Here is a 12,232-nt window from a genome sequence, read left to right on the forward strand (position 1 = left end):
CATGATCACGGACCACTGTGTGGCAGTGTGTAATTGGTTAAGCTGATTTTATTGTTTTCATCTGTGTCTATCCTTGTTTTATCCCTGTGCACAATTGTCTAACTGATTTCTTTGTTTCTGTTTATATTACTGTAAACTCAGCATCGTTGTAAATGTGGGCCTGCTCTCAATGATCTGTCTGAGATATAAATAAAGGTTGAATGAATGAATACATAATTAAGTCTTTAAATAGATTACTGATTCTACGTTAAATTTTTCTATAGATAGTTGTTTTTTTCTGGTTATGGTCACAATAACCACCACAGCTTTACCATCTACTTAAAACCTCTGTACCATGAAGTATAAAGAATCTGAATGTGAAACCTACAATGGACTTATCTGTGCAAACTCATACATTATTGAGAATTTTTCTCTCATGCTGAGATTTGAACCAGCAGCTGAATCTTACAGATGCTCAAAACACTAATCCCTTTGGTATCTGCTGTCATTTTCCCTCTCATATCACTTTTTTCAAATAAAAAACCAAGGACAACAGGAAGCCACAATAATGATTTTGTTTGTGAAGCTACAAACAAGATAGGGTTGTTTGTGCAGCTGAGAAATTCTCTTTTCATGCAACTTGACTTGGCAGCTTCTGGAAAGCACCAACAACAGCCTCCCTCACCAGGAGTCCAACACTGACTTTAACACAAGAGCAGAGTGCCTGTTAAATAAGTGGTGATGTGAGGTGGAACACGGAGGTGGAGGGTGATCAATAGTGACATGGAAAATATCGATTCATTTCTGTCACAAAGATTAGTCACTCATGTCTGCCTTTTGGTGGTGTTCTACCAGCTGGTGTCTTTCTATTATTGATGAGTGTACAGTCACTGCATTCCAAACAGGCTGAAAGACGGGACTGGACTAACAGACCTTCAGGCACACACACCATGCACTCTATCACATAACAACCTTTTTTCACAGAACCATTATCACAGAGTGTATTTTATGCATTAATACATACTGTACAAGGGTTACACGGTTTTTTTTGGGGGGGGGGGGTTTGTACGTTTTTTAGCACATTTACTACAAATCGCATGTATTTAAAGCTTTAGTGCGTAACTTTTTGATATTAATGAACGTCCGTTACATTCAAGCCATTGCCAAATTAGTTGCTACACAGCTAATTAAGACTATCAGCTCCACACAACTCTCTCTGTATTTCTCAGTATGGCTATGTTCAGAAGATTGTGGCGTCTGGCGACTTTCCCGAGCAGAAACTCGAGTGAAGATAATTATCTCTTCTGAAGAGTCCATCATGTTTTTTTAATTCTCCGTGTCCTCCTTGGCTACAAGCAACTGCATGGAGGAGGAGTGGGGGCGGTGCGCGATCACGGAAGGCTTGTATCATGTGGACGCGCCGACAGTTTTGTTGTCATTACTTAGAATTCCTCATGGGAGAGACAGAAACTACGCACTATAGCTTTAACATTACACGTAGCCACAAAGCTGAACCTCAATTATTTTTGTACCAACCGAACTGTGTGTAAGGACAGAGTATTAAATATTGAAAGCTGACAAAATGTTTAGTCATTTGTAAAATTTATTAACCTACTAATTTATTTCTTTTGGCAAAAGTTTTGTACAGCTGCTTTTTTATTTAACATTTAAGAAGTTTGGCTTATTTTTTAAATAGAAAAAAGGTTTTGTAGACACAAGACAGAGTTTACAGCCATGCTAAGGCTATGTTAGACTGTACTTACAGTGTGCACAGTGGTGCTTTAAACTAAATACTAACGCCAGCATGCTAACATGCTCACTTTTTCATTGCTACAGCCCAAATCATAGAGTTCTGTTTTATAACTTTTACTGTGTTTTTTCTACCTTCAATGTATATTTCTATTCTACTACAGTATGAATGTCTTCTTGTACAAACTTGTTACTGCTGAGATAGGTAATCCATTACAGTTCATATAATGTCTGCTTTTTAGTCAAAGCTGTCTATTGCAGTCCGTAATGCAACGCAGTTTAGAGACTTGTCAACGTTCTGGACACAGAATTGCATTACCAAGTCAAAGCAACTCTGACAATAATTGCAGACATGATGTCCACTGTGAGGGAGGCAGGCAGAATAACTTTTGGAACTGGTTATTTTATCATTGCTCTCCCCTTCTATCTGCCTCCCATGTGCAGGCGTACTGGTGAGGCTGCCCAGAGCAGGAGAAGCAGGAAAGAGCTGCGTTGTTGGATAGAGGCTCAGAGACGCGGAGAGAGAGAGAGAGAGAGAGAGAGAGAGTCTGGCTAAACATCCCAGCAGGATGAAGAAAAGCAGGAGTGCACAGGGGCTGACACCAGGCGACGTAAGTATTGCTCATCCCAACCATCCATCTGTGCAACCGTGGATCCATCCATGCATTCATTACACAGCCACTCGTGATTTCTTTTTTTCTGAAATTCCGCATCTTGCCTCTAAAGTTTACAACCCAATTCTGCAGTTTGCACAGTTGCTATAAATTGTGCAATGTTTCCTCCCGAACAAAGATACAGTGAGCTCTGGTGGGAGTACACTAAGGCAGCAAGATGCAGTATGTTTGTGCGGTGGTCGGTGACTCATAAACAGATGACTGTACTGTACACAACAGACTGCAGGACATGCTGCAGGGAGCGAGATTGGTGTGTGAGTCTGTGTGTGTGTGTGTGTGTGTTTGTTTGTTGGAACAGAGACTTGGGGATGAAGGACAATGTGTTGTGTGTGTCTGCATGTGAGAGAGAGAGAGTTAAGAAGACGATAGAGACAGAGAGTTGAGTGATGCAGTGTTGACACGGAGGCAGAGGGGGAAGAGGAGGAAAGGTGTTAAAAGACAGCTCACACCAGGAGACATTTAGGGCATGGACTGAGTGGAAACATGAGGAGGAAGGACAGAAATCCGACAGAGAGGCCCATCTGTTTATCCTCCACGCCACCGGTGTTTATGACTGGGCAGGCAGGCCAGATCATTTACGTTGACATTGTCCAACAGGAGCTCTGAGGCCAAGCTGCATCCTGGATGATGAAAGTTTTCCTGCTGTGACTGGCCTCCATCACCCTCCAACCCCCCTAGAACGCAGGACTGGCTAGTTACTGAATATTTATGATAGTAAATATAGGAATAGGAAAGGAAAACGCATCTAATGGTGTTAATTTGTTCACTCCTAATAGAGAAAATACACAATTTAATCCAGTATAATGACCATTAATGTCAGGAATTATTAATGGTAATATTTACTTTCATAACAGCAGTAATTTAGGTAATGGCAGACACATTTTCCGAAAGGCCAGCACCTAAATGCTTATTCAATCTACTGGGTATGTTTGCAGGCTTCTTCAAGAGTGTATGGCTGAAGCCTGAAGACCTCCCGTCTCATGCCATAGCACCAGGGAAAAACCGTACCAATTTATATGTCAATGTTTTTTTTTTGGTTTATTGACAAACATTTGAATTTGAAAAATAATGCTTTAGAGTCGTTGGGACTAACGTGTCTCAGGCAGTAACTAGTACTCTAAAGCATTATTTTTCAAATTAAGTAACTAAATTACCGTTACTGAAAAAGGCTTGTTCGTTATTATCTCTGCCATCCGCCATGCGTAAGCCTGGACGGAATCATGCATTCGGTCTGGTGTGTGCATGGGTCCGTTTTAGAAAGCAGGTGTAGTGAAAACTCTGAGTTTGTTAACCCTGAGATGAGGGAAACTCTGGGTTTTCTGTTTCAGAAAGGGAAGTTAATCAAACCTGAAACTCCAGCCCGTTTCAGAAAGAGAGGTAACTTAACCTCAGAGTCAGTTACTATGGTAACTGAGCCTGTGAACCTAACCTGGTTGGGAGCAGGTTTTCTTCAAGAAACCTTGAGTTTCTCTCAGTCTCCTCCCTCTGACACAGCACTCTTTCATTTCCTCATTCATTCATTCAGTCTGTATCAGGCACATTTTAGTGCAGTTTGTTATCTGCATGAATACAAAACAGGGTTGGTTTATTAACTGTGTTAGGCTAGCAGACTATAACACGTTTTTGTTCCGAACATGGCATTTCCTTGTGTTGACGATCCCGTTGATGAAGAACCTGTATTACTTTGCAGGGAGTTCAACATACGTCGGGAGATGATATTTAGGCCCCGACTATTTTTCATTTCTAGATACTAGCCCACCTATTTGAGCGGTATCGTTTGTCTTCCCAGTCTATCAGTTATGTAGCCTACATGACCTTATCCGTCCTCACATCACTAACGTCACCCGTCGTGGAAATGCTCTACATCCCACCAGATTCTTTGTGTCGCATTATGTTTTTTTGCAAACGGCAGTTTTCTTTATAATATTGGTGATGGGGAGCATATTAGTAAAGCCACTGTATGCAGAGCCATCAGAAAAGTGTGCCTCGCTCTGAAACGTGTTTTAAACGTTTGTGCAGAGTTCCCTGGACACAAACCAGTAAGAGACATTAAAAAGAAATAAATGATTGTAAATCATAATTCTGTTAATGATGGTGCTGCAACCTCAGAATGGGATTAGTAGTAGTTTACTTTTTCGCCAGCAGGATTGCACCTAAATGAAATTATAGGTGTAGCCTACTACCATTCCAGTTTTCACCAGTAATATTATAGGTTACCTGTGATTAAATATGAAATTAATACACTATATTTTACAGCTGCCGCTGCGTTACTTTTTTTTAACTAAATACATGTTCAAACTCGCTGTACGTGCGCATGAGTATTTCCGCCGACCAGTTTGTTTGTGGTTGTTGCCATGGTGAATCATAGTATCATGGTTCCATTCATGCTGCCTTTTTATTGTGGTGGTGCACGCGCTTAACTCTGAGTGAACCTACTCCGAGTTGATTGAACCAACTCAAATCAGCTGTTCTGGAACCAAAAACTCTGAGTTTCCCATCTCAGGGTAAATCAACTCAGTTTGTTAAACCTCCTTCTTGAAACGGACCCCATGTGTGTATCTGTCCTGTGGCGCTCTTGTGTGTGTGTGTGTGTGTGTGTGTGTGTGTGTGTGTGTGTGTGTGCGTGTGTGCGTGTGTGCGTGCGGGAGAGAGACAGAGTGAGGGGAAGAGAGGGTGGACTATTGCACAAATGTTTCTGTAAGTTATTAATAACTTACTCGGAATGCTGCTGTTTCACTTTTTGACCCACCCGCCTGAACTCGTGATATTATCTAGTACATATACCCAAACCTGGCCTGTGGTTCGATGCCATCAGCCTAATATTTTTTGGACCTCTCATGGTTGCAGTAATTCACAAAAAAAAAACTATTTTATTGACTGCTCTGTTTTATACCGTCATTGAGTGCAAAATGTACAGAGGCATTCAGCATTAATTCCTGTTGGCACCATTGCCCTGTCATGTTGACCAAAAGGTTGCGCAGTGTATCGCCAGTGGGGAGTTAACTGACAAAGGCATTTCAGCAGCTGGCATTATTAAATGTTTTAAATGACCACCATAACCACGAGAGGTCCTTGAGCATACAGTCATAAATGTGCACAAAAACATATGAGGCTGATGCGTACAGTAGTATTCAAGATTAGCTGTGGACAGTGAGACACAAACGCACACACACACACACACACACGACCGAACGCATGATGAGATGACAATAACACCAATACTGAAATGAAAGCTAAAGCCACATTGGCAGCATTTTGAAAGTAAATCAAAAGTTGCTTATCACAGTAACAAATTACTTTTTGGTTAAAGTAATCTGTAAAGTCATTTAGTTACTTTTTTAATTAGGTAACTGTAAGAAATTACTATTTTCAGTAACTAGCACAACACTGTTGACAACATTGTAATATATTTTATAAAAAATACAATAGACTTTGTTGGGGATAGAACAATTAAGTACTGGACATATTTCTATCATTGCCCTTGATGTTAACACAGTTCATGAACATGCATTCAGTGTGTGACATTAAGATGTATAAAAAACATCTAAAGAACTGAAAAAAACTGAATCATATAAACAAAAAATAGATAAATTTTTTTAGAAAGCAGACAATCAAAAACGTTTCAAAAATCACATAAAAAGACAATGCTAATGTGACATAGATCAAGATGTAAATATCAATGAATTAGCAGTTAAATTATATGTATGTATTTCATCGTGGTTATACAGTAGAAGGTCATTTTCAAGCCAAAGTCATTTTTCTTCATTTCACAGAAAAGTGAAATGTGATTCTGTAAAGATATCTGCCATTGTACACCTCAACACCCTCGAGTGTCTATCTGCCGCCTTCCATTCTGATTCCATACTTCCTTAATAATTAAAGTAGTCTGTCTTTTTGTCTCTTTGGCTCCTAGATTAAACAATTCAGGCACCTCATCAGGTCATGCTGTTAGAACTTACCACCTTCTTCAAAAAAGGCTTTTTGGAAGCATCCCAGAGAACACTGGAGTTGTTTGGACTCTGCTGCCAAGAAAGGCTTTTCATCTTCATCGAGAAAACACCCACTCCACCTCTGTTTGACAGTGGAGATACACTACCTCTGTTTCAGACTCATTGTTTTACCTTTCATCTCAGTTCCTGTCCTTTTATGACCATGTTCAGGCACATATGATAAATCCAGCTTTCTAAATTTACTGTTGTTTTGAATTCTAAAATTCTCAACATCCTTATCCTACTCCCGGCTTCTATACACTCAAAGTGAATTAGCAGTATTTCCTCTTCCAAGTGCCATTTCGACCACAGATGTGGGATCAATCAACGGAAATTACATGTCCAAATGTGAGAGGTGCGGTCAATACACGATTGATACATGATTTGGCAGTAAACCAGCAATGGCACTGTGACATATTGACAAGAAACTATTTAGATGTCTGATTATAACGTTTGACAAGAGTGATTGTGTAAGTGGAAATGGCCCCAGATCAGAGTCGTCGGAACAGAGTCATGTTTTGCCTTATTTAATTTTCACCCTTTTTCCCCGGGACAGGAAGAATCTATTTTAAAAAGACAGACACAATAAATCAGACAAATTGCATTTCCTAGAAGGAGCAGGGGAGTCAGCATAGCTTTATTTATGGACAATCAGAAAGAAAGGCAGACACACGCCTGTCTGTGGTTTCTAACTGTCTCAAGCGTTCAATCTGTCTTCCCCTCTCTTATTCAAAAACTTTCCCTATTTAGCAGTTTACTGTCTCATTCATGTGTCTTTTTTGCTTCCCAATTGGCGTGTCCCTGCCATTACTGTCCATTGCTTTCACTGGAAAGAGAAGGTGGGATGACTTCCTCTTTCCATCTGTTTTTATTTCTATGTGACATCACTCTATCTCACTTTCTTCTCTCTTTTAGTGTTTTTCCTTTTGACCTTCATCTCTCAGAGGACTCAGTCATTTCCAAATCTCAGAGAGGATCACTGTCCTCTTTGAAGAGCCAATTTCGACTTGGAACATACTTTTCTTGATGCAATAAAGAGGACATTTTAATGGGAGCAGAATCAGTGCTGTCAGCCCCTTGGGAGATGTAATTTACGGTCACAGTGTTTTGGACGCATCACCTCAACAAGACAGATGTGCATGTGCTTTCACAGTGGTCCTTTTGACTTGTTACCAAGCTTAGGTAAATGCTACTAGTCCTTATTTTTATTTTTAGCAGCTCTTTGATTACTAGAGCTGAAACAATTGGTTGCTTAATTAATGAATAAAAAACCCCGAATCAAAACAATCAGCTTCTCAAATGTAAGGCTTTGCTGTTTTTTCAATCTTCTATGATAGTAAATTGGATACCTTTAGGTTTTGGACTGCTGATTCAACAAAACAAGACATTTGAAGACATCACCTTGGGCTTAAGGAAATAGTCATTTGAAAAACTAATCAGAAAAGTAATCTATAATGAAAATAATTATTAACCTTGGTACCTACTAGAGCTAGACCAATATATCAGATTGCAGATATATAAATATGTATATAAGTAACAAGGAATTGTAGTACAGAGCATCATTACATATGTTGTGTGTTTGTCCACAGGAGAGCACTGATACGTTCATTTTTCAACTGTAAAATATTCCACTAAAAATGAGTATGAAGAAAGTTGTTAATGTTTAAAAAATAACTATCGACCGATATATTTGATTTTTTTTAAAACTCGTAAATAAGGATATTAGTAATGGCCTCAAAAATCCAGTCTCGGTCAGGCTATAGTATACGTGCAACAAGTAACTGCATTTAGGTTAATACTGTCAATCAAGCTAATAAGTAGTTTGACCTTTTACTTTCACACTCATCTTCATCGTCTCCTGCGCCACATACAAAAATGGACCAATGTTTTCTTGTTTGCCAAAGTCATGTTCAAGGAATTCCTCGATCCTATCATTCCACCACCCCCTCCCCCCCCTCCCTGGGCATCATCGTGCCACCCCATCTCCCTTGTTTATTTAAAACCTGTCGCCAAGATTCATTTACACTTTCGCACAGTGAACATAAAGTGGAGGGTGATGTATGCAGAATGAGCTCTGGCAGCCTGCCTCTGTTTCCTCAGTGCCCTGGCTTGTTTACAACCTGTCATTACAGTGAAAGCACCCAGGGCTCCTTACCGGAACCTTCACACTCAACCAGGCACATAAAACACACAATCTATATTCAGCACTGCTTCATCAAAATGTCAATTGGTAGCTCAGGTGTCAAGGGTCTGAAATAGGCTTTGATCAAACGGTTAATTTGTCTCTGTGTTGTTAAAAGCATAAAACATAAATGCAGCCAATATACAGTTGGGCACTTTAGGGACATGTGCAGGATAGGCAGATTGTTTAGTTTGTTAAAACATTTGTACCTTGAGTTGCTGAAGAAAATTTTGGTTTATGTGTGCTGAATTAGTCTCGGAAGTCTCTCCTGTTTTACCCCCCAAGCCTTTATATTATAAATTACTTAATTCTTGATTTTCCTTTCATTAATTTCCTTTTCATTGCTTTAACTTTTGGCTTTTGCTCTATTGGTTATATATGAATTAATTTTATGAGAATACTCATTTCTGTTTAATGTTGTTGTTTTTGTGCCACTGTCATTAGCACAAACACATTTCACCCATATTTTCTTCATGTTTATTCACCACAAAGCCTACCCAGAGGGAATATTATGAGCCAATTTCATGGAAATCTAACCCATGAAATTGTCATTTTTGTCATTTTTTTTTCATACTCAGGAGAATAAGGATCCTCCTGTGGGGCAATTTTCCACAGGCAGCACACTCGGGGTAGAGGTGTGCAAAGTCCACAGGCGGTTTTCTGGCAACCTGCAGCTGCCTCCGTTGTCATGGCGACAGGCGGAAAAGGAGAGGGACAGGGGCAGGCCGCTAACACCTGAAGAAGATCCAGTGACCCGTACCAGACCCACAAGTCTGCCCATCTCCTCTCTGCCCCGCATCGACATCACAGAGGCTGACCCTGACAGGTAAGGATCATCACTGGGATACCATGTTTACGACGCAGTTTTTATATAGAAGAAATGCCACCATGTAATATATTACTCATATTATGTGTTGTGTGTGGAGAATTATAATACCACATTCTCTGCTTTTTGTTCTTAGTTTTTTGAGAACTAGTTTTTAGTTTGTATTTTGTTGTGTGTTGGTAACAGTGGGAGGCTGGTGTTTTCTCCCGTCTGCCTTCGACATTAGATTTGCAAATTAAGTAAAGTTGGCCGTGGCATTTATATTTTTATTTTGGTTCACCATAGGGTTTTCAGCACCTTGTTTTCTTTTTACTTTTAGTTGTTTCTTACAGTGTAATCCTGTGCCCTGGGCATCAGATAGTACAAAATAATTTGGCAGTAATTAAATTAAATACACTGTTATTGTTGTGTCTACCTCAGAGGCAGAATACAGTGGGCTGCTGTTATATGTATAAAAAAAGAGCTTTTATTATGGCTACTACTTTAATTATTGAATGGCAATTTGCCACATACTCCCTTTTCTTTGAACCTCCTATGACTCAACCCACTAAACTACAGATGATTATGGCTCTCTTCAGAGATGTATTGTAAGTTGCTTTTATCTCTATAACCGTCATACTCTGCTCTACTGATTCTTAAAAACATGGGTTGCATTTATCTGGATTAAAGGTCAGGAGCTGGAAAAGTTTTGCTCTGTTATTGCACATCACTGTGGGCTCTCCATGACTTTTAGTGTTATTTTCCAGCTGTTGTTGATTAGCCAATCAGCTTGTTGATGATGTTGTTTTGGATTTGGATTTGCATTATAAATATTGCAGGGGGGGCGTCCAAAAGCTATCTACAAATACAAATATTTATAAACTCAAGAGTCACATTCTTCTGAGTATTTGAGTGAATATAGTGCAGTATCGTGAATAATTTGATCTCAGGGAAGGATATCTTTTCTTCAATATGTTTTTTTGGCACCTTATTACAAAACAACAACTCCTTATTCTTTATCACATTCAAACTAGTGAGAAAGGCCTCTGATAGTTTTCCAAACAGTGTGATTTGAACTCTTTCTTCAAGGCCGTACTGTAGCTTTTAAACACCAGGAAAGTGCCGGCACTCTTCTTGCCTCAGACTTGGTAGTAAAGCAGCTGCACTAATGGAAGCCAGGGGAGAGAACAGGGAGCTCAGGTCGGACCAGGCAGACTGCAGTGCTGTTGCTATTAATCCTGACCAGAAACTGTCACCACACACCTCACCGAGATGCTTTCGCAAGCAGGTGGTAAACAAGCATCTCCGTCGATACAGGCGCTTCACTGTAGCAAATACCTGGTAAGAATTTCCTTGGTGTGTATGTGTGAATGGTAGAGACAGAGATGTGTCAACTCTGTTTATGTATTGTGTTCTTAAAGAGTTGCAGTTGATGCATGGTTTATTTATTACAGTAACTCACAGAGACCCTTATTTAGCAGTAGTTTATTTCAAGTTGCCAAAAGAAATGGCCCTGCTCCAGGGTGAGTTAGAGTTCAGGAGAATAGATGCCGTAGGCCTACAGAGTACACAGAAGTAGCAGTAGTAGTAGAATTACAATAGTTTGGCAGTTTTGACAAATAAAGACAAAATCTCATCCAGAATCCTGTGCTGCTACAGTTCTACTCTTCTTTATGTGTTGAAATGTGTGAAAGATGATGACATTTTTTCATCTTATTACATGGCTTGGTTGAAAACTTGATTCTGCCAATCACAGCATTCTGTGGTCTGCTATTTCTGTATAACAGACCATTGCCATGGATGGAGTATTTTTTTATATGAATAAAATCGTTTTTAAATTATTATTTCTGCTCATACGGAGGTCATACTGCATACAGCATTAGTTAACTCAGTGTTTAGCTTACACTGGGGCGATGTGGCTTCCACTGGAGAGCTGTGCTCATCAACGGTAAAATTGACCGACCCGACCGGAACGCTAGCGTCATCAGTGGGTTACCTCAGTATGAGTAGCCGTTTAATAAGCTGTGTAATAAACTGTGTAATAAGCGGGATAATGTAGAGCAAGCCAGTCATTATTGCAAATTGAACCCCTTCAGGCTGATCAAAGACCCTGTCCTGCATCAGCCTAACAAGGTTCTAATTCGCAATAATGAGCCGCTCGCTTATATTAAATGTGTCTATTGTTGAAACATTAAAACGTACAAGCTGAGCATAGTGCCAAGTGTTTTTCATCTGCTATGTGCTGTGCTGAAGAGAGATGTCTTCCTTGACCTTTGCATGAATAAATGTTCATCGTCAGTGCTCATAATTACGTAGTTTGTTCTCTGGATACAGTGTGTGCAGTTTGGGGGTTTGAAAATATATATTTATATAGCAGTGGTTTAAGTTAAGAAAGCCAGCCTGTTTCTTTTTTTCTCTGTTTCCAGTCGGATGCTAATGCGAGGCTCTGGTTCTTCTCAGGCTTCCAAATGTCAGACTGTCAGGGAGGGTTGCTTTCCGCCTATTGAGTCTCTACTGCTAAATAAACTCTACTTATCTGGACATACAATATATAAACACTGACATAGTGTTGAATTAATTTCAAACACTGATGTTTTCTAATACTCTGATACACTGTCTTCTGCCAGAACATTATGTTAATTTAGGTAACATTTGGTCATTTTGTAAGGATAGCATTCTGACAAAGAAGTCAAATACTGTGACTGAAATCTCAAACACTTAGAGTCAGGCTGTTCTACTCTTAAACAGGACAATAAGTGCATCACATGCTTCACATGTTGGACTGTAATATCGATCAGCAGCATCTTGGGAACCTTGTCCCACACGCCTCTACTCTACTAACAGTCTCTCCTCT

General features: G+C 39.7%; 1 protein-coding gene across 1 annotated transcript in view; it reads left to right on the forward strand.

Moving 5' to 3' along the window:
* Positions 1–2,282: 2,282 nt before the first annotated feature.
* LOC144526847 (3',5'-cyclic-AMP phosphodiesterase 4B-like) overlaps positions 2,283–12,232 on the forward strand; it is a 39,170-nt gene continuing 29,220 nt past the window's right edge. Inside the window, exons 1-2 of the mRNA XM_078264538.1 lie at positions 2,283–2,339; positions 9,152–9,399. Of these exons, the coding sequence (XP_078120664.1) occupies positions 2,298–2,339; positions 9,152–9,399 (290 nt within the window). The 5' untranslated portion in view covers positions 2,283–2,297. The remainder of the gene's footprint in view (positions 2,340–9,151; positions 9,400–12,232) is intronic.

Source organism: Sander vitreus, chromosome 12, assembly GCF_031162955.1.
Source record: "Sander vitreus isolate 19-12246 chromosome 12, sanVit1, whole genome shotgun sequence".
NCBI classification, from domain to species: domain Eukaryota; kingdom Metazoa; phylum Chordata; class Actinopteri; order Perciformes; family Percidae; genus Sander; species Sander vitreus.